Raw genomic sequence first — 22,271 nt, 5'->3', positions numbered from 1 at the left:
CCCGTGAGGGGTACGCACATTGCAAACAGCTTTTTGGTGGGACACGCTCAGGATTTCTGCTTGTTTTTACAAGCATGGTGGGGCAGGCAGCGGGAGAGGATGCCAGAGCGAAGCTTACAGGTCCTTTTGCCAAATCCTTGCTCCCATCCTGAAGCCCTCGCAGAGGCCAAACTTCCCTTGGCTTGCCCGGGGCGTTCTGGTTTAAGAACTGCGGAATCGCATGCTCTTCTCCACTGGGAAAAGGACTGTAGTTTGTGACCGTTTGGGACAGGAGCTGCAGGGAAACTTTTGCAGCCATGGGCAGAGCCTCTCCATCGAGCCCTTGAGCCCCAGGAGCGATGGGGACAGGCGTGGGTCCAGGCACCCTCTGCACCCAGCAGCCCCCTTGCCCACAGAGGGTGCCAGGCAGGCTCTGCGCTGTGTTTCGGGGGGGGGGCTGAGCCTCATCCAGCGAACCAAAGTGTTAGTGGGTCTCAGCATCACGTGTTGGAAATCCTGCCTCGTGCCCCTGTCGATGTTAAATTGTCCCCTGGGATGCCAGCAGCAGCCCCTGGTACTGGGAGTGGGTCTGGGCTGCTCCAGAGGAGCCCTGGGGATGGATCCAGCCGCAGCCTTCGGCAGCCGGGAGGAGGATGGATGTCGCTGTCTGATGGGGTGCTTCCTCGGTTACTATTTATTCAAAAAGATGTTTCTCCATTGCAGTGTTTTAAACTAAGCATGGTGGTGATGGGCTCCAGAACTGGACCTGCTGCTAATCGCTGACTCAGCAGTGTCGCTGCCACCTGTGCCGGGGGGAGACGGACGGTGCTTGCGACCAAACCCCATCACCGCCGACGGCGCTGCGGGAACGCTGGCGGCAGGGAACCTGATGGCACTGCTGGGGGTCATGGCCGTGCTCGGGCCATACCGGAGGATTTAACTAGGAGAAACATCCACCCGCTGACCAACTCTGCCCTGCCAGCCACCAGCTCTGGTTTCAAATTGAAATACGGACACTTATAGAACGAGCAGCATTTCAGTGGTTTTTTCATACAGCGGCTACCAAGCCAGGGTCAGAAACAGAGAAAATGGTACAAGGTGGAGACGGCAGCAGGGAGGGAGATTTCAGCAGCCGAGTCGTCTCCGCTTACCACGTGTGGCCCAGCCCTGCCAAGACATGGCTGACCCACGGACGTCGCTATTTGCGGGGGCACGGACACGTCCCTGAAGCACCGAGGCCAGAGCGAGCGCTGAAACGTGCCCACCGCGGTGAGGGAATTACGGCACAGTCATTTTTGTAAAAGACACGACGTGGTGGAAACAGCACCCAGCCTCAGACCGGTGATGCTCAGAGAAATGGTGTGTGGTCCTCGTTGACCATTCGCCCAAGGTGGGTTGAGCCAAGAGCGGGTCACAGCCCTTGCTGTGACCAGAAATGGGACCAGGCTCCCGACAGCAGATTTGGGATGTTTGGCCGTGTCGGGACTTCAAGGTTTGATTGAGACATGGACTAATTTTGAATCACAGTATTTGGGACGCTTGGATTTGGGGTGTGGGGATGGACACAGGGGTAGCACTGCTGCGTGCACCAAGTGCCTTTGCGCCAGAACGGGCCATGGAAATGCTGTGTGATGGGACCAACATTCCTGGATCCACCTCTGAGCTACTTCCTTGAAAGGGGTTTGTCCATCTCCATTTCATACCTACCCACCCGTCTGTCCCTCTGGCTCAGCTATTACTTCTGGGTGGTTCAAAGGAAAAAAACACACGTGCTAAGAAAGTGCCAAAAATGTAAGAGTGACATCTCATTTCTGCAGCCATCGGGTGGACATTCCCCAGGGACAACTCGTCTCGTCCCCTCGCGTGGCTCCTTCTACCTCTCAATGCCCTCCCAGTTTGGCACATCTCTCACTCCACCGCCTCCACCAGCGCGGCTGGTGCCGGGAGATCAACCGGTGCCGGAGGATCAGCCGGCATTCACCAGAACGAGACCCGACCGGTGGAGCCGGGACGGGCCACGAGTGTGTTTGGTTCAGGGTCAACGGCAATTGCGGAGCATGTCCCGAGGACCGGAGGTGAGCGGGGTGGTGGTGGAGGACCCGGGGAGGATGGGACAGGATGGGGGGGAGCCACGGGGACCCTTCCTCATCGGTTGGGCAGCACGACACCCTGCTGCCCGCCCCGCTACTCGGGCGAGTAGTCCAACTCATCGTTGGCGATGAGAGCCTCCGACGGCGGTTTGTGCCTGCCTTTGCTTTTCGACTTGCTACTTGTCCGTTGGCTTTCCTTTGCTCCTGCCATTTGCTGGTATGAGAAGCTCTTGTCCTCAGAGGGACCCCAGCCCGGGTAGCCCTCGCCCTCAGCGGCGTAGGAGAAGCTGTCGTCCACGGAGAAGGGGTCGACGTCCACATCGTAGCGCTGGTAGGTGCTCTGGTGGAGGGCCTCCTCCCGGGCGCTGATCTCCAGCGTGCTGTTCCACATCCCGTAGCCAAAGTAGATAAGCAGACCTGCGGCGGGCGAGAGGGAGAAGGTTGGACCCCAGCCACCTGCACCGGCCCCGCGCCCCTAGGTAAAACATCACTGTAATGCCAGGCCCCCAAATGGCATCTGTCCCCCAAAAACCACATCAGGGGTGGGTTAGAGATCCAGCCCAGCTCCCCACCAGCCTCCTCCCGCCCAGCGCCAGGCTGGCTTCAGCCGATGGGGGTTAAACATAAGTAAATATACCTATATTTTTTAAGCTAGCGTATGTTGTACCTGCTATCTGCTCTTCGAAGCTGTCGGATTTGTGTTTTCGGGCTGCCAGCTGTGACCCGAGGGCTGTACATTTTAAACATCAGCTGGGATCGCTGCTGGCCACGTGATTGTGCCATCTGCAGCGTGGTGGGACAGCAGCTCCCAGCAGACGTGTGGAGGCTCCCAAGTGCCAAAAACCCGCATCTCTACCCTGTTACCCTCCCGGCTACCCTTTTCCCTCTGGAGTTTTCTCATGCTTTCTGTCTCTCTCCTGCTGGTGCTCACAGCCACGTATGCCCCAGGGTTGTCAGGATGAGTGTATTTGGCATTAAATCAGCTCTGAAATCCTGTCCTTCTCCCCTCGGGACTTTCATGTCATCTTCTCCCTCTAGCCCTACCTGATTTCACCTTCCCGCACCAATGCTTTCCCCAGAAGCAAATGTACCTGGAGGTCTAATTTCTAGTAGATCCTGGGATTAACCTACCCCAGACATGTGCATAGAGAACCCGGAGTTCTCCACATGCTGTGGACTGGCCACGGAGGACTGCTTGTGAGGTTAAATCCAGAGTCCGTGTGGCAGGACCACACGCCTCTGCCAGAAAAACAAATAGGATGTGCCTCCTCCCAACAGGCAAGCAGCCGTGGATGGGTCTGGTGAAGTCCATCGCACCTTAATCGAGTGGCTTAATTGACTCGTTGCCATTGCTGGCAGCTGAAGAGGTATTAGATGTACCCACAGGGGAAAGTATTTAATCACAGAGGATTAAACTGATGCTTGGGAGTCATCTTTGCTTCCAGGTAGAAGGGCATGCCCTGGATTTGCAGCTTCGCCTATTGCCTTTGAGGGCCAAAAAAATCACCGAGCATGTCTTCTCCAGCCCAAAAAGTGCAGGTAACAGCTACTGCCCAATGGCTCGGCTTGGGGTTAGGGGACTCTCAGAGATGGAGCTTTGCTATGGGACTTCAGTTGTGCAGGACTGACTCAGGATAACCGCAGTCCTCACCCCGAAGCAAAAGAGGGAATGGCAAAACGGAGCAAAAATGTGGTTGCAGCCTCCACCCAAAGGGTGGAAACCACGAGACTGCTCTAAACTCTCTGAGACACCAGAGGGAGATCCAAGGTCTGTTCACGTCATCTCCTGGCTCTGCCGACTGAGCTCCAACATCTACAAATGTCAGGAGGCACCTGTGAAAAGCACGAAGGCTGGCGAGCCCGGTGTGGTGGCCTGCGCCTGCCCACCCCTCCTCCAGGAGGGGCAATTCCTGCCTTTGTGGAAGGTGGCACCTGACTATGACCTTTGCATCAATCCTCGTTCTCTTTCCCCACCACTTTCTCCCTCTCAACCCAGGACCCTGAACCCTGCTTCCAAAGGAGAGGGCTGTTGGTGGGATGCTTGGCCAGGGATGGTCCTTTTGGGTGCTGGTGGCATGCTCAGGGTCTGTTGTCTGCAACTTGGGTTCCTGCGGGCTGCTACAATACATATGTTTACCTATAGGGTTATTATTTCTCTGTAAAGAGTCCTTGGCTCTGGTACTGTCGTGTTGCTTCGATTCTCTCTAGTCCAGGATTGGGAGGCTTCAGGAGGAGCGATGAGAGCTGCTCTTTTTCTCTTGGGTTTGTGGAGTAAGTGGGTTGCAATGTAAAGCAGGGGAAACTATGGACGTGCCAGGCTCCTGGCTATGGGCCAGAAAGCCTAAATTTGGCAAAAAAAGGTCCACAACAGAACGTGTGAGTCCTGAGATCCCCCTGCCGCAAAGTTAAGGACTTAGACCAAGAAAAGGAGATAGAGTCCACAGATCCCTTGGCTCTGTCTCTGCCAGGGCTGTTGGGGTTGGGCAGCTCTGGGTTTTGGAAACAGAGTGCTGAGATTTTGGTGTGGGCTGCTGAACAGCTCAAGTAGGTGAAACAGCAAGAAAGCAAGCAGATTTCTGTAGGAAACCTGCCTCCGAGGCAATTTCCAGAACCCACCTACTTTGCATCAAAAGGCTCATCAAAATAGTCACCTTTGCATGGAGCAGTTTACTTCTATCAAACTGACATTTTCTGGAGGTGTCATTTTCCATTTAGCTGTGGTTCGGGGGCTTGATAAACCGAGGTTTCTAAGAACTTCAGGATGACAAGGGCCAAATGCAAAGGACGGGGTATGTCCCAGCTGAAGAAGCATCAGCCTAAGTTTTCTAATTAAAGGAAGTTATTATTAACATCCTTTCAAAAGCATGTCAGTTAAAAAATTAGAATAAATGAATCTGGGACTCACCCACAAAACACCAGACGGCAAATCGGATCCACGTGACCGTGGAGAGCTTCAGCATGAGATAGATATTCACCAGCATAGCAAAGGCAGGGACGAAGGGGAGACAGGGTGCCATGTAGGGCAGCTTCTTGGGGTTTTCTGGCTGCTGCAAGATCACGAACACCAGCACGACGATGAGCAGGATCATCAGCACGACGAGGAGGACAGCCCACCAGCTCTGCTCGTAGATGTAGTCTGCCCCAAAAATGATGAAGGAGCAGAAGATGAACATCAGGACGAAGAGGAGGAGCACGCAGGTGGTGACCGTGTGGCCGGTGGCTGCTGTGGGGCGGTCCATTTTCCCCGGCAGTCCGAGGTGGATCCTCATGGTGTAGTAGCGAGGGCCAATCAACTTCTTCAGCTTGATGAGGTAGATGTTCTCAGACTCATCTGCCTCTATCCCCGAGGTCATGTCGACCGTGCCGTAATTGGGGTGATTCACGTTGTAGGTGGATTTATCAGATTTCCCAATTAGCATCTCATTATCCCCCAGCGACGGCAGATTTTTTGCCCCGCACGTGTTGGTCGGTGGGCCAGCGAACTCTTCTCCTTCGCTCCCTGGGGAGCAAGCTTCCTTCTCGCAGTCGGCCAGGATGCCCTCCTTCTTCTTGGTGTGCTCCTCGGAGAGGAATTTGACGAAGCCATCGATGTCGCTCTCGGGCTGGTATCGGAGGAGCAGGACACAGACGGAGACCAACGTGTAGGCGAGCAGCGTGCCGATGGACATCATTTCTATCAGGTCCCTCAGGCTGACCAGCAAGGAGAGCAGTGCTGCAAGGAATCCGGAGACGATACAAGCCACTACGGGGGTTTCCGTGTAAGAACTGATGTGGGACAAAAATCTGGAGTGCGAAACAGTTGCGGAAGGTTAAAATTGCAGATGGCAGTGGTTCCCTGTTGTAGTAACTCTTACTCAGCTGGAGGGGCCAGGCTCAGAGCTGTGATCCCTTCAGCTCTCGTTGCTTTTTGGTGCTTAGGCTCCAGACAGCCAGGGACTGGAAATACTGCTGAGACTGGATCTGGAGTTAGATCAAGGTCTAACCAGCTCTGAAATGGGCATTTGGACGCTTGCAAATAAGTGCCAAGATTGTATGTGTATAAGCTGCTCTCCTTTGCAAGTAACTCTTGAATTAAGTGCTCATCCTCCCATAAGCTGAATCTCTAGGGACCAGCACCAAATGAGAAACTTTTGCATAGATATCTCCTGATTTTTTTTTTTTTTTCCCCAGGATTTTGCTTTGGTGGGCACCCTGTTTTGCAAGCGCTGAGTCTGTGCATGCCTGCTGCTCCCTGCAGTGATGGCAGTGGGCTGTCGGGGTGCAGGACAGTCCCCGTCCCTCCCAGCACACTTCCCCTCTGGGTCCCAAGGGGGAAAAAATAAATGCCAGCATGGGCACGACTGACCTGAAGAGCAGCCCGTCACCAGCCATGGCATAAATGACTCTCGGCATTGGGAAGAGGGAGCCCAGCAAGCTGACGGTCAGGCCAGCCACGGACCCAATGGCAACGATGAACTTGGCTGCGTAGAAGCCATGGACCACAAACATTTCCATCAGCGGGGACTCGGTGTCGATGGCATCGTAGGGCACCATCAGCGTGAGGATGATGCTCACCTGGGGAAAACGAGAGGAACATGACGTGAGTGTCAGCTGGGGACTCTCAGGGAAGAGGGGCTGCTTCTTAAGGGTGGAAAGCCAAAAAAATGTCAAGTCTGATTGGGATAATATCCCTATGTCCCCTGTGGGGGGGGTGTAAAATGCTAGATGGAAGGCTTCCGAAGGCAACACCTTGACCCTTAACGCAGTGGTGATGCAGGAGGCTGGTGGGACTCAGTGGGGTTAGTAACACTCACATTGGCCACGTTCCTGTGTGGGGACAGTGCTGCCCGAGTTACGCACTCCCCATGGGACAGACCCAAAATCCAAGATAACGTTGCTTGGGGCAACGCTCTGACTCTATTTGAGCCAAAGAGAAATTGGTTTCGAGGGAAGCCCACCATGCTGCAGGAGAGGCAGTGGGTGAGTTTCTTTGAGACGACGAGAACAATATTTTTTTCTCCTTTGTGACTCAATTTTGCTCTTTTGCAGGGAAAATCTGTGAGTACAGACGTGCATTTATTCGGGTGCAGAGCAACTGGATATCTTTCACATGGCCATCCCTGCCCATCCTCCCCCTCACTTGGACCCTCTCCCATATCTCCGGCAGAAGCAGTGCTGCTTTTCCCAAAACCATGGAGAAAGGCTGCCGCAACACTGCCGCTCCTTCCGTTTTCCTGCACTTTTGGATGCAAAAATAGCTGCGGATGGGAATGAAGCATGAGGAAAACGGCTGCCACCATCTCCCTGCAGCCGGCAGAGGGATCTCGGCAGGGTGACGGGAGCCTGGGGACAAACCGGGCTGGAGCCTCGGCAGGACACCACGGTCACATGGAAACACAGCTGATGTCTCCGTTCTCACCGAAGAAAGGGCCCTTGTCCGAGGGTCAGACTGGCACCCTGGCTCATGGGGAGGGGAGCCGCGCAGATGCCCAGAAGGGATGCATTATTTTTATATATATATATATATTTATGCATACATACATATTTATGTACATTTATGTATGTATAGCTAGTACTTACAGACACGTATGCTGTCAAGCACGTGACGAGAGAGGCCGTGATGGCGTAGGGGATGGAGGTGTTGGGACTCTTCGCTTCTTCTCCTGTGGTAGCGATGATGTCGAAGCCGATGAAGGCATAGAAACACGTCGCAGCCCCTTTGAGCACCTGCACGGAGGGTCGAGCATCTGAGTGCGAGGCACCCAACCAGGGAGAGGGAACTGGGCGAAAATGAAGGAGCCCAGTTCTGCCTTGGCTGAGCTAAAGGGCGAGGGGGGGCAGATCAGGGGGTGCACACATAGAACTAAGCATTCCCATCTGGGGTCTGACCCTGGGAGCACCCATAACCCAGTGGTCTGCTCTAGGGAAAGGATTTTAACGTGCGGTCCAAGTCACTGGAGGCATCCGCAGCTCGCCTGTGGTGCACCACGAACCTGTGCCCACGCAGCGCTCCAATCTGCTGGGAGATCCTGGCAGCGACAGAGGAGGCAATGAACCAATTCCAGGTTTACTTTCACAATCCTCCACCCCAAATCCGTTTGTATTAGTAGGGATTTGGAACATGTTTACACGTTTTATCTTAGCACGAGGTCTCATGTGGCAGCAAGATCTGCTAGCAGAGGAAGCAGAAGAGAGCAGCACAGTCAGATGTGCACCGCTTTCCAAACAACCTCTGTTTTGCTTGGAAGCTGCAGGCAGGTTAGGAGCACACGTTGGAGCGCTGGGATGAGGAATTATTTGTACTGTTGAGTTATTTTTTTAATGTGATTTTAAAAAACATACGATATTAGCAAGGACATTTACAGGAAAGAAACGCTGAAGCAGGCTAAAGACTGTGTGGCTGTGAGCGAGCTAATTTGCAGTCGTAAAACCCTCGCGTACATCTAGCTAGCTAACTGGTACCACGTGTCCGTCACATCTCTGTCATCTCGGCTGTCTAGTGGTGGAGCACACAGTAAAACTCACCTCTTTCAGGGGACTACCTGTAATTACCTTTTTAAAATATCCTCTCCGCTCCTGGTGATCTCATGCTTGTGCTGCCATTTACAAACAATTTGGGAGACAAACAACCAGCTGAAAATGATGGGAAGACCCTATCGGGTTTGATGTCTTTTGTATATGTATCTTTTAAAACTATGGGGTTTTACCAGGAGATATTTGGTGAGTTGAATTGGAGCAAACCAGCTATTTTCTATTTTCTCTTTTTCGTTCCTATTCTATGGCATAAAAAGCCAAGCACGATCCAGAGGTAAATATGACATCTGCTCTCAGATGGGCCTCAGTGCTCTTCTCCTCGCTGTTGTTCTCTGGCAGAGAGGTATTGATTTACTGAAGGGAGGTGCAGGGACTGTATGACAGCTTGGGACCTTTTCAATAATCAAGATTCTTAGTTTACTTTACTTTCTTGCTTATTTTTCTGCACAAAACCCTGATGGAGTTGAGCAGTGTAAATCTGAGAAATTATCTTGGGTTTAGGCCAGCTAAGATATTTTCAGTCCCTGTTCATCCTTGGATAAAAACCAGTGCAAGCAAGCTAAAAAAGCCAAATATGTCCAAATTCGCAGTAAGCTTTGAGGGAACATCCATAAGATAAGTACTGGCAGGTGGCATTATGAAGTGCTCAAAACAAATGCTTGAGAACATTGTTGTTGAAAACCAGCCAACACAAGTATCTCCCCCTCCGCAGAGGCTGAGCCAGCTCCTCCCGAGCGCCCTGTCTCGGACAGCCACTGCATTTTCATTTTGCTCCATTGCCTGGCAATTAGTGGCATTTCCTGGTATATACTTTCACATGGGGTTTGGCTCTCCAGAACGACATTTTGGAAAAGTTCTGGCTTTATTCTAAGAGGTGGCGGGAGATACGAGCGGAGCATTGTGTACCATTTGGGTTTGGCGGGGCGAGGAGGTCTGGATCCAAGCCTGCGGCGGTGGAAGTTGGAGGTCCCCGGCCAAAGTATAGGTGGGTTTGGCGGGGTTGAGATTTGGAGAGTGCAGTGGAAGTAGGGTACGTATACCACGAGCAAAGCTGAGCTTGTGGCGGGTGGGTGGCCCCACTTGGGTGCTGTGTGTGCCTCCGTGCGCCCAGGACTTACCCCCGGCCATCCAAACGGCAGGAATTGTCCTTCAGACCAGTTGTCACCTTTGACGTAGAAGAGACCAGCAATCATGATGAAGATCCAGACTGCCAGGTTAATGACGTTGAGCACGTTGTTCAGCCCCACCGAGTTCTTCACTCCCATGGCCACGATGATGGTGACAATGACAGCAATGACCAGAGCAAGAAGGTCAGGGTACGACTCCTCTCCTTTCCCTGGGTAAAAGAAAAGAGTTGCGTAACTTCCATCCACAGCTGTGGACAACATCTCCAGAAACTCTGGGGGGGGCTTTTCAGACCCTGAGGCTTTGCAGAACTCCTTGGTCTCATTGCAAATGTGGTCTCCAGATGCCCCTGCCTCCGCTAGCTGAAGTTGTTTTATTAAGGTGATCAGTCTTGATGCCTCAAGACGCTGTTAGGAGTTTCGGGAGGGCAGCAAACAAATGATCAGTTTGCATAACATGTATCTCCCAAATACTAATTAAACATCAATCAAAGGTTAAGTTTTCATAACAGGTACAGGACAGCCAGCTGTTTTACTTACTGGTAGGAACTATGCACTGTTGCTGGAAGTGCTGGTCACACGGAACCGCCACAGCCCTGAGTTTCTCCGTGGCAGTACTGCAGACACCAACTTGTACCCTCTAACGAGGCTCCGCCGGTGCCTTAACGGGACCAAGCAGAGTGTTTGCACTGGGTGAAGTGCTCCTGTGCTGTTGTTAGCCTCTGACATTGAACTAATTTTTCTGAGGGCTTATTCTGCTAAATGTCAGCTCATCCCGAAGGGGCTCAAAATATCGTGTATCCTCCCCAACCCCCGAATCCCGTCTGTGAACCAGACTGCAAAGGCAAAGTACCAGAGGCAGACGGATGGTAAATAATGAATGAAGCCTAACTCCCATGTCTGACTTCTGATGAGCTTCCAATTACTTTTCAGACCCTAATTAATGCGGGTAGCAATGCACGGCGTGACGCACCTAGTCCATTCAACGTCCCGACGCTGTTGATCATCCATCGGCTGATGGTGTGGTTGGCCAGCGAGTCGAACATGCTGCTGAGGGCACTGGCGCCGGCGGCCGTGCCGATCAGGTATTCCAGGATGAGGTTCCAGCCGATAAAGAATGCCACGAACTCCCCCACCGTCACGTAGCTGTAGGTGTAAGCAGAGCCCGTGGTCTTGGGGACCCGCACGCCAAACTCAGCGTAGCAAACGCCTGTTCAGAAAAATATGAAGCGACATAAAGAAAACGTGCTTGGAAAAGGAAAAAGTAAAATTTTCTTGGTCCCAACTATCTGTAGGTGCCAGGAGGTACCCAGGGCTGTAGTCAGCACCGGGAGCCCAGAGACATTGCGGGGGGCCATGGTGACCTTCCCTCCCTCCCCAATTGCTTGGCTGAAAAAGCAGCCCATTTTCCCATTAAAATCAAGCTGTGATGGATTTTTTTTTTTTTTGAGGATATACAGTTCAAACTAGCCAAACCTTTATAGCCCACTGTAGAACAGCTTTCTCACAGGCTATCATGTGTGTCTCTGATATGGGATCCTCTGGCATGGCCAACTGCAGCCCCCCCCAGACACAAAACCAAAGCTGGGGGGGGGAATTCATGCAGAGGGAGCAGAACTGGGCAGCGCTGGTAGCGCGGTCCTCGGAGCCCTGTTTGCCTGCAGTAGCTTTGAAGGTGATAGATACCTCTTCTTCCCCATCCAACAGCGACACCATAATATGATTTTTGCCATTTTTCCTGGGATTTTATCAAATGTTTTATTTGTGCTATCAATATTCTGACAAGCTCCCAACACTTTTGGCTGCAGAAACCATCATAGCTCTGGGGTTTGCCAGGAAAAGCTGGTTACCTTGAGCCCTGCCAGAGACAGTGTTTGGGTTTCTTCAAAGCACTGTGGGGCACAAAGAGGTCAGGGATGGTTATAGCTGTTGCATGGGATCCCAGACCAGTGTGGCCCAGCCTCATCCTAGAGCAAGATGCCACGGGAGGGCTCACACAAGGCTACAAGTCTCCCTGCCCTGACTGCAAACTCCAAATGCCTATCTTGGGTTATTGCTATGCAGATCCAGGCACGAGCACTGTCCTGATCATCCCTGCTGTCATTTGTACCCATGCAAGAGGAGTTTGAAGCCGCCTTAAATAGAGACTGTAAGTTATTTTGACCCTTAAAAATGTTACATGTAAGTCTCGTTGTGAAGAATAGTTGCAAAATTGACTTTGTAGAAGAAGAAAAGAAAAGCGAAGAGAAATATTTAACTGGAACTGTTTGGGAAGGGATTTCAATGGACTTTAACACTTTCCAAACTCCTTGTGTACTTACTGGGTCAGGATACTTTTCAATAAAAACCTGACCCTGACACATTGCTGTCTTAAAACAACGATTAAGTTTTATTTAAAAGGAATAGAAGGACTTAGTCATAAATTCCCCAAATATTAATCAGAACAAGCGCTGGAAGTGCGCACTGCATCCCATGTGTTTAGCACTGATTAAGCCCCTGCCCCGAAGACCCCAGTTCAGCTTGCACAGGTTAATAGGTTAGGACCATTATTATCATTGTGTAAACACATAGTAATTATTGAGTTCTTTATCAACTACTATTCTCTATTTAGAAGATAATAATCGCTTCAAATTTGCCATCAGTTCAGTAGAGAGGAATGAATAATTTATACAAACGTTATGAGGTTGCTGCTCTTGCTGCAAGTGCAGTTTTTACACAGTACAAACAGAATTATTGAATCCCTAAGCTGAATTTGGTGGGGCTTCTTTTCTTGGTGTTGGAGGATTTGTATATTCCATTCACTGTTTAACTTGTATGCATGATGCTGGCAGTGCTTTGCAATGGGACTCTTCAAAACTTGATTTCTGTAAAGCAGGCCCAACTGCAGGAGCAGCGAGACATCCCCATCATCCAGCCCTACAGACAGTCATTATTCAAAGCTGATGAAAAATGCATGCCCTCAGCAAAGCTAAGGCATTCACAGATAACTACGGGCCTGAATGATTTATGAAACAGGTACTCTGATGGGGACAAGTATCTAGTTTCTCTCTTTGATGGCCTTAAAAATCATATAATCTTTCTTGGAGGCAGCTCTACTTTTAGCCAATGACAAGATAAGGCCTAAAGAGGATTGTTATTGATACGGAATGATAATGGCAAGGCAAAGACATTAATATGTTTTAAAATGTTTGCGTTTTCAATTACTCTACTAGGACCCCAAAATAGAGGAGTAACCTTTCACTATGCGTTGGGCCCAGCAACATGTTGTGGATATCTGCATTAGGTATCAGCATACACTAAGAAAATAAACTACTTTTTATCATAGTATGCAATATCCAGCCTGGGGGATATGCGATGCAAGATCCGCCATCCATCCTTGGCTGCCGGTGGCTGTATCAGGCGGCATTAATCAAATCACTTTGCTTTGCGGTGCTGCAGGTCCTCCATCAGAAATGGGGTTCACAGCACTTCCCTCTCTGCTTAAAAAGGAAGATAATATCATAATTTATTAGGGTGCAGATTTTATCTGGGTGCAGATAATATCATAGATTATTAGGGTGCAGATTTGATTGCACTAATCTCTGCTGCATCAGTAGTGTATTATTATTATTATTATTGTAATACAACTGCATAATGAAACTGTGTTACTCAGTTACTCCTCGGCAGCCCCGGCTATTTGACATCTCATCCCCTGGTACCCAGAGAGATGCAGCTCTCCCGCTGCCCCCGCGCAGCCAGCCTGGCTCTGGGGCTGCAGGCAGTGGCTGGGCACACTCTCTCCACCATGACTCTCTAAATTTGGAGACAGATTTCTTTTTTTCCCCCCAGTCAAGAGTGATTGAAAGTTTCTGCAGAAAACAAACCAACACCTTGGTTGTTTGGAAGAGTAGTCGTTTTACAGAAGACCATTTCTTTTCCTTGAATATCAGCTACACTGGGTAATCAGTGAGACAGTCATTACGCTGGTGTAATTATAGAGTTATTGACGTTATTCAGAAGGACATAACTACAGCTGAGCGGTTTGGTCCATGACATTGCCCCTTCCAAGATCCCCCATTTTTCAGATTTAATTGACCTCTCTATTCCCTGGTTTATCTTGTTTGAGGGTAGGAGGTGAGGCAGCCAGCAGCTTCGCGTAGAGCGCCGGCGTACAGGTTAGGTGTTTCTGTGTTAGCAGTAGCTTGGGGTCACACTGGGCAACTTGACCTGCCCAGTAAGGACTTTTTCTGGTGGGTGATGCCTCGGTGGGGCAGGAGGAGGGACCACGAAGTCCCTGTTGGCTTCAGACCCCGAACCCCAGCGCTGCAACAGCCGCTGGGCAGCACAACTGGTGCCACGAGGAACTGGCGCAAGCACCGCAGCTCGGTTCACCCTCTTGGCTGCCGCCTTGCTTTTGGTGTGCCAGGGCGGTGGTGGCCGTGGTGTGGATGCCGACCCTCCCGCTGCTGCCTGGCACAAGGCCACACAGGGACCATGAGACATCCCACAGGGCACTGGCACAGTGGGAGTGATGTTTCAGGTGAAACAAGGAGGAGGGGGGAGTCTATCAGTGCTGGAGGTAGCACCAATTAATTCATGCTACCATGCAAGAAATCCAGAGGGACAATCCTTCGTTAACCAAGAGCAGCTAATTTATTGAGGTAGGCAGACAGCAAAATCCTATTTTCAGCAAGCCACTAAGCCTGTCCATTGTGTTTCATGATCACTGTGGGCAGATCTATAAAAGGCAGCTCCATAAAGAAAGCTTCCTTAGAAAAAGGACTCTCATCTCTCCGGTGCCACCCGAGAAGCTGATGATCAGCTTCAGCTGGAGCCCCTCATCCCAGCCCTTGTCCTGCAGCCAGGCAGCACCTGAGGCACATGCTCAGCTCTCCCCTGCTCCGTCATCTCCCGCGGCTGCTGCTGAGCCTGCTCCCCCACGGCTACGAGGTAAGAACAATGTGTTCCAAAACTTTGCGGCTTGGTGCTTGAAAGGCCCATCAAGGGTTGCTGGGGCTGCAGAGCAGTTCCCGTGGGAGAAAGAGTCTCTTCTTGCCTTGCACAGCCTGATACCAAAGCCTGTGGGGTTGTGTGGCAGGGAAAACTATCCCACACCAGTAACCATCCTGGGGGATGGCCTGACCCTCGCCTGAGCTCGCAAGAAGGGGTTTGCACGATGTGATCGGTAAGGTCGTACTGCTTTAGGAAAGGAGACCGCTAAAGGGACAGAGCAATGGCTGGTGGAGAAGACTGTGGAGAGGGTAATGGGGCTGGGTAAGATGAAAACTGCTGGGTTTTGCCAAGAAGGGGCTTTGGTTAGGCACAGGGGTGAGTGTGGGGAATCCCGGCGGTCACAGCTGATGGAGGGAGCCTGTGGCGTCCCCTGTGCTGGAGGCTTTGTGGACAGAAGTTGGGCGAATGCTTCTGTTTGACAGCTGACTAAAAGGCCTTCCGATGAGAGAATGAAAGAGATTGACTTCATTTAATTTATCAGTTCAAGCGATTATACTATGTCTGTTAGTACCCTGATGCGACGCATGTTGCTTAAACCTAGGGGAAGGCATAAATGGAATTTGTCAGGCAGATGAAATTAGAAAAATCCCTATCTGAAACCAGGCTAAAATGGTGCGGAGGGGTTTCCCATCGGTAGGACCTGCTTGGGAGGGCTTCCCCGTGGCTGCCTCTCAGGGGAGCCAAATGGCTTTCTGGAAGGTGCTTTTTTTTAGCCAAAACCCTCTTGGGTTCACTGTGGAGGCAGTGGGATCTGACTCTGTGATCTTCAATACATCAAGGGAAGGCAGGTGACCTAGTGCTCCCATCTGGCCTTAAAACTGTGAGAAACTCCTTAAAATCTGTCCGTGCACACTTGCCGAAGCTCAGTGCCCGGTACGCCGGCAGGGACCGTGATGTGGGAGCTGAAATCACATCCCTTGTGTGAGCCCGATAACTTGTCTGGCCCCCGAATCCTTGCTTGGTTTTGCTTGCCAGAGACGTGTTGCTGTTACAAACAACAGCAGCGTCAACCATAAAGCGAGGAAGCGGCCAAGGAGACTATCAAAACACCGCATCCTTCGCAAAACGCTTTCCCAGGGCTACAAAAGCGAGGGGAGACGAAAGGTGAGCGGGAAGCGGCGCGGGCTCCCGTGGGCAAAGGCGGGAGGAGCTCCCCGCTGCGGGGCAGGGCTCGCGTCTGGGGTAAAAAAGCCCCTTTTTGGAGGACAGTGTGTTTTTGTTAGATGAGACCCACCCAAGCTCCGGTTGCTCTCGGTTTGCATCACAGCCAGCAAAACCTCCACAGAGGAAAGAAAGCAGGCAGTGGGAAAGGATAAAGATGCTGATGCTATCTACTGCCTCGGTTAAAAAAATGGGCTTTTTGGTTCATTTTTTTTGTCTTGGGATCCCAAATAAGCATTGGATCTCATTGCACACGTTCAGCTCTTGTTCTGGGCTGAAGCAGCATTAATCGTGTCCGAGCTGCCTTGTCACTGGGGTCCAACCGGGGAACGGGGAGGTAAGACAGTCTGTGTGGTGGTCCCTAGCCAGCACGGCTGGGATCTTTTTCCTGGCATGGCTTTGGAGAGAGCGGGGCGCTCCTCCTGGTGCTGTGCCAGGGTTATACCTCTGGGCTGCGGAGGTGTAGGGGGCTCGGACTCGCACGGACTTTGGTGGGATCTCCATGGAGCAGCACTGCAACCTCCAGGGAAAGAGCGTGATGTGCTTCTACCTCCTCCCACAGAAATCCAATGACTTGAAAAGCTGAGGAGGGTCATTTTGTTGTGTTTGCTGTTCCTGTCTTCTATCAAAGCCCTTTGCCATTTACTCAAGTTTCCTTATCCAGTCGGCGGATAAAAGCTGGATACCAGACTGACACAGCATGCAAAGTCCTCTGAGCAGGGAGAGGAGGAACATCACATCATCGTGTTAGCACTGATCTGGAAAGGACAAATGCCAGCAGTACCGGCTTCATGTGGAAACCGCAGCTCGAGCCATATGCTCAGCTGGGTTCCTACAGAGGAGACGGAATTCACCAGCTTTTCACTAAAATACATAATTCCTCTCTCTCTCTGCACATTTGTTTGTTGGGGTTTTTGTTTGGAAATTCAAAGAGTCATCCTGCGTGAATAGGAGCCAATAAAATCAACTCCAAAACTAATTGAGGAATTTTTAGACCGCTAGCAATGTCCACAAGAAAAGAAGCTGGTCCTGGTGCTACCCAAGCCCCCGATAGCCTTCCTGTTGAAACAGGGTTTCCCACAAGCCACATTGTGCTCTTGCTCCAATGCTGTGGCTTGGCCGCTCTCTCCGCCTGGGACACGCGCTGCAAAACTCTCAAATGTTTCAAAAAATATTGACCACAGGCTCCATCCTTGGGGAAGCCGTCAGCAGCCCATTGGGGTAATTACGCTTGGGCTGCTGGCTCCCAGTACAAGGTTTGGTCTGAGATTTGGGCAATGAGAGACAGTGTGCACCATGAGCTGGGTAAGCCTGGTGTTGTGGACACATATTTAGCTAACGGTCGCAAGAGCATTCCAGATGCCTTTAGAAGGCCTTGAACAGAATAAACAAGAAAAAAAAAAAAAAAGTCAATTAGAAGAACACAGGTGCGCATTCCATGCTAAAGGGAACTTGGCACAAAGAACCTCAATTCAGCAGTTTGTCTTGACCAATTGGACTGAGACAAGTTTTGCATGTTTTAGTTAGTATAACCAATTATATCTTATGCTTATGCGCGTGTACAGCGTTGATATAACCAATCATTAAGTGTAACTAGGCGCGTGGACAGCGCGTGAATAGTGTGTGTAACCAAGAGTAAAATAGCTAAACGCATGTACGGATGTAACCAATGTATAAAAATGATGTCTGATGCTCTAGTAAAGGGTCTTCAACTATGATCATATTGATCTGTCGCCGAGTCCATGATTATGCTCCCGCACAGTGTGAAAGGGTTTTTTAGTCTATGGAGAAGTCACTACCTCCTCATAGCTTGTGCTGCTGAGCGTGGGTGCTGCCAGGAGTCCATGAACGGAGCCAGTGGATGCACGAGATGGCACGTTACTCAAAAACCCACCCGCGTGACTCACCTGACAAGATGGAGGCGACGGCGGCGATGATGAAGGAAACAATGACTCCGGGTCCCGCCATCTCCTTGGCCACCAGACCGGACACCACGTACATGCCGGTGCCCACGCAACTCCCGACGCCGAGGGAGATGAGGTCGAGGGTGGTGAGGACCTTGGCCAACCTGGCGCCCTGACCGGCGGAGGTCCCCGTGCCCTCCAGCATCGACTCCACGGGCTTGGTACGCAGGACACGGGTGCGCAGGGCATGGCCCGCGGCCCCCCACGGCACCCGCCGTGGGTCCAGGCGCGAGAAGAAGCCGCTCATGGCTGGCGCTGGGCTCAGCGGAGGTGGGTCAGGGATGGTTTCAGCAGGACTTGCTCAAGGCTGCGGCTGCATCTCCCTCCCGCGCTGGCGGCCTGGCTGCAAGAGAGGGGAACGGAGTTTTTAACTGAAATAGCAAAGCGAGAGGGATGCGTTCCATATGGAGGAACTGAAAGGGGCCCCCGGAGCTGGTTTCTGGCTGGGGTCCAGTGCTGGGAGAGCCCTGGGGGCCGGGGGGAGCTTTGCTTTTGTCAATGCTGCTGCTCTGGAGAAACCTCTTTTCTCCATCCCGATTGTTTTGTACAACAGAGATGCTCTGCCCCCCTTTACGTTTGTCTGTGCAGTTTTAGCCCCAGTTATTAATACAGCCCCATAAACAGCAAGAACCTGATACCTTCCAAGTGCCCATTACGTGGCTTAATCGCTACCAAAAGCGACGATGGCTATGTAAAACCGCGAGGTGCTGGTGGCCACCGTGGCACGTTGGGTCCTGCTGGGGACGAAGCCTGACTCCGAGCTTGGCAGCACCGCAGCGCGTTCCGGCAGCAGGGATGCTCCTGCCGGCACCACGTGTCACCCCACCGTCATTCTGCCAGGCCACGTGGGGACCTTCTGTGGGCCATCACCGTGCTCCACCTCCACTGCAAAAAAGAGTCTGGGACCGTAGCTTTGCTCCTATATCCAGCATGTTGTGCCTGCTGCCTGCCTGTGCCAGGCAGTGGCTGGCTATGGGGCTTGATCACCACAAATTGGCTTTTACTGGGACAGATTTTTTTTTTTTTTCCTGGTGCTATAAAAGTTGACTCTTGCAGCTCTTTGGCTATATTGGTTGTTTTTTCTTTTTGCATGCTACTGTCATCCTGGTAAATCCTAAAGGGGAAAGTCTTAAAAGGTGCTGCTTGTTCAGGTCCTAGTGAATCCTGTGGTTAAAAAAAGTCCTTAGTATGGTTTCTTCATTCAATTTATTACTTCATTTTTATGGTTATTTAAATAGTCTTTTTAGGATTATTTTTTTTTAAATTGAGAGATGTTGTTTTTCTGGAGTAACTGCACCAAGCTTTGGGGTCCAGCTTCTGCATAGTTAAGACGAGCTGAGAGAGGAGGTCAGCAGAAAATTTAAGACTGTCTTAAAATTGTCTTATGATTCCAGATCATTAGATTGTCTTAAAAATGATGAAATTACCTTCTTTTGCTCTTTGTGCTTTTTCATCTTGGGTCATATTTTTGAGAACTATTCAGCAAATGCCATTTTCCAACCCCCCTCCCTTTCTGCTTGTTTTTTAGCAAACTGCGTAGCTCTCGGGGGAGCTCCTAATACCAGCTGCAATGACTTCCTAGTGACATGTGATGACTTCTTGACTTTGAGTAAAATAACAAGAATTGCCAATCTCTGCATGCTAATATAAGGGAACAGCGAAAATAGTTTACTAAATACGAATTTTAGCCTGACAACTTCTTTCCTGTTAATACAGAACCCTTTTTTTTTTTAATTGCCTTGAAGACAAAACAATTATTTTCTCCATCTTTACATCCAAAACAAATTACACTGTGTCTACCAGGCAGCCTTGTGTTGCTGGAGTTTATTTAATAAAACACAGAATTCATTTCATGTTTTGGTTGATCACAGTTCAAATTGTGTTGACTTTTCTACCTCGAGCTGAAAGGCTGGATGTTCTAGCTAAGAATAATAATAAGGAAAAATTGTTACGGCTCTTGAGCAAATATGCATCTTTGGGTTGAGAATAAAAACTGGGATTGGCTTTGGGGTTGCTCAAGGAGTCAGCTGGTTTGCGGCATGGACTGGATCTCAGGTTGGGTTTTACTTTTTGGTTTAAATGAAGGTTTGTGCTGGAAGGGGGCTGCAGACCCAGAGCTCAGTGGGGCTGCTCCAGCTGGGATGAAGCAGAGCAGTCCCCAGGGCAGCGTGCCCGTGTGCTGGCACCTCCGTGGTAGCTCTGCTTTGCCAGGGCTGTGTTTCAGCCGTGGGGAAAGCGACTCCTCTAAGCGACGTGATCCCCACCTAAAATTCATCCTCCTATCCAAAGCACAGCATCTCTGAAGCACAGGCTGGCAAAGAGGTCTTGCTGTATTTCACCTAACTGCTTCCCATCCTTATTTAATTATTTTCCTTGGACTTTACCGAGGCTCCTAGGTGAGTTTGAAAGACTCAGGTTGCCATGCTTAGGTTTGCACCAGACTGACTTAAACTAGCCAAGAAACTGGGCAGAAGTATCTGTCTGGTTTTTGAACTGTTACAACTTAGACGTTCTTACCTCTGTGCAATTTTCTCACGTACTTTGTACTGTAAGAAATCACCTTTCCCAAGTGAACCCATCCTTGGTTTACTCGTGCCAAAACCCCGTTGCGAGGTGAAAATAATAGATACTGAAAAGGCAGCTCTTAACTCTTGTAAGGAAAAGCATACTGAGAATCAATGGCTGGAAGTTGAGGCTGGACAAATTAAAGTTGGGTGATTAACTATGGGAAGAGTCAATTTGTGCCTCTTGATGTCTTTATACCACTTCTGGATGCTTTAGTGAAGGCTGTGCTTCTCACAGAGGAGCCGCTGGGCCCCCAGAAGCGGTCGGATGGTGCAGGACGGAGGTGCTGAGGCTGCGGGCTGGTCCTTGGTCCCATCACCAGCTTTGTGCTTTGGCATGGGAAGACCCCCCCCTGTGTTTTAAGGGGGTTGGGACTGATGTGGCTGGAGATGAGCAACTTTTCATCATCTCGTCTGCGGTGTCCGTGGGTGGCTACTGAAGGGTTTGGGAAGGGTGGCATACGCTCAGGTCTTGCTGGAGGGATCCACGCAGGAAAAATTAGTGCGTCCCCCAAACTGAAGAAGATTCAGACAGCCCAGTTCACTCTCAAGGCACATCAAGGATACAGAAACTACTTTCTCACCAGCATTGCAAAGAACCTCAAGGGAAGACATGGCATGGCAGCCTTCCCCAGGAATAATTTTAAACTGCTAAAATGATAATAAAAAATTTAAATCTTTTAAATGGTTTAAATTTAAAGCAGGAACTGGCTGGTGGATCTGTGATGTGCCCAGATGTAGGCTGCTGAGTTGTTCCAGCTGCCTGGGGCTGGGCTGCTACTGGGTCCTCCCGCATGGCAGCCCAACGTAGCTCTGCAATTCACATGGCCCCTCCTAAGTCACCAAGGGAAGGGGAAAAAAAAAGTGCCTCCAAAACATCTGAAATGAAATAACTCTATAATTGCCGCTTTATTCAATTAAAGCAATCATTCGAAACTCTTCCAGATGTTTAAGCGAGATCAGCATATTGCTGCTCTGTAGCTTGGAAAACATCCTTTCACTCCATTTGAAACTATAAAAAAACATCTCATGGATGGTAACCATTTACATGAGGCAGAGACAGCTTGCTTCTGCTCTGCTCCACTAACCCTGGCTAGCTAGAAGCACACAGTGAGAAGGAAAGAGAGTTTTCACTTGTGGGTTTTTCATCTGTTTTTGTCCTTACAAACCTGGGAAGATGAAGGGAGCTGTGGCTCGAAGGGGGCAAGCCTGACTCGGGGAGCTGCAGTCAGTTAGTCGGGTTTTGGAGCTGCAGTCAGTCGGGTTTTGGAGCTGCAGTCAGTTAGTCAGTCGGGTTTTGGAGCTGCACAGCTCTCCATCATCAGGCAGTCTGGGTCGGTTTTCCCTGGCTGCCGTCTCACTGGCTGGCGCTTGCTGCTGCCACCACGCGCTTGTTAGCAACCGCTGTTTGTACCGAAACACTCTTCTTCGTTAGGGTAAATTAACTCAAACAGCAATCAAGTCAGAAGGAGAGGCCTAGGTATTTACAGGCATGGATCTTTCTTAGTGTCTGGGTCGGTGCTGAATTATTCCTGGGGTAAAGGTCCTTTCTGCTGGTGAGATGTAGCACGGTGCCCCCCAGCATCGCACATCCTCGTCACCCCCCGCAGCTCCGGCTTCCCCAAACGAGCCTCCCCATACCTTGTCTGTGCTTTGGGATGGCCTTGATTTTTCTGTTAATGACTCCCCTCCACCCACGCGTCCATAGGGGTATCCTTAAGCAAAGACCTCTTTTAAAAAACGCCGGGAGCGCAACAAGAAACAGAACGGTGATGGGGATAAGTGAAAAAAGCGAGTTCCTGTTGGTGTATTGATGGAAAGACAGGCGGGGGCACTCACTAAGAGGAAAAGGTTGGATTTCCTCTAGCTTTCGTGGCTCACAGA

The 22,271-nt window shown here is 50.6% G+C and overlaps 2 protein-coding genes across 3 annotated transcripts in view; one reads left to right on the top strand and one right to left on the bottom strand.

The window, feature by feature from the left end:
* Positions 1 to 22,271, top strand: part of SKIL (SKI like proto-oncogene) — a 237,469-nt gene that overhangs the window by 38,817 nt on the left and 176,381 nt on the right. The window lies entirely within an intron of this gene.
* SLC7A14 (solute carrier family 7 member 14) overlaps positions 902 to 22,271 on the bottom strand; it is a 31,480-nt gene continuing 10,110 nt past the window's right edge. Inside the window, exons 2-8 of one of the 2 annotated variants that reach the window (XM_049803992.1) lie at positions 17,767 to 18,166; positions 10,680 to 10,916; positions 9,701 to 9,918; positions 7,629 to 7,775; positions 6,415 to 6,623; positions 4,975 to 5,852; positions 902 to 2,486 (exon numbers count right to left, since the gene is read on the bottom strand). In XM_049803992.1, the coding sequence (XP_049659949.1) occupies positions 2,164 to 2,486; positions 4,975 to 5,852; positions 6,415 to 6,623; positions 7,629 to 7,775; positions 9,701 to 9,918; positions 10,680 to 10,916; positions 17,767 to 18,070 (2,316 nt within the window). In that variant the 5' untranslated portion in view covers positions 18,071 to 18,166 and the 3' untranslated portion in view covers positions 902 to 2,163. The remainder of the gene's footprint in view (positions 2,487 to 4,974; positions 5,853 to 6,414; positions 6,624 to 7,628; positions 7,776 to 9,700; positions 9,919 to 10,679; positions 10,917 to 17,766; positions 18,167 to 22,271) is intronic. The other variant, XM_049803991.1, reaches the window with a different exon arrangement.

Source organism: Accipiter gentilis, chromosome 6 (genome assembly GCF_929443795.1).
Source record: "Accipiter gentilis chromosome 6, bAccGen1.1, whole genome shotgun sequence".
In the NCBI taxonomy this organism is placed as follows: Eukaryota; Metazoa; Chordata; class Aves; order Accipitriformes; family Accipitridae; genus Astur; species Astur gentilis.
The sequence above is the reverse complement of the archived record's forward strand: the minus strand, read 5'-3'. Positions and strand labels throughout refer to the sequence as shown.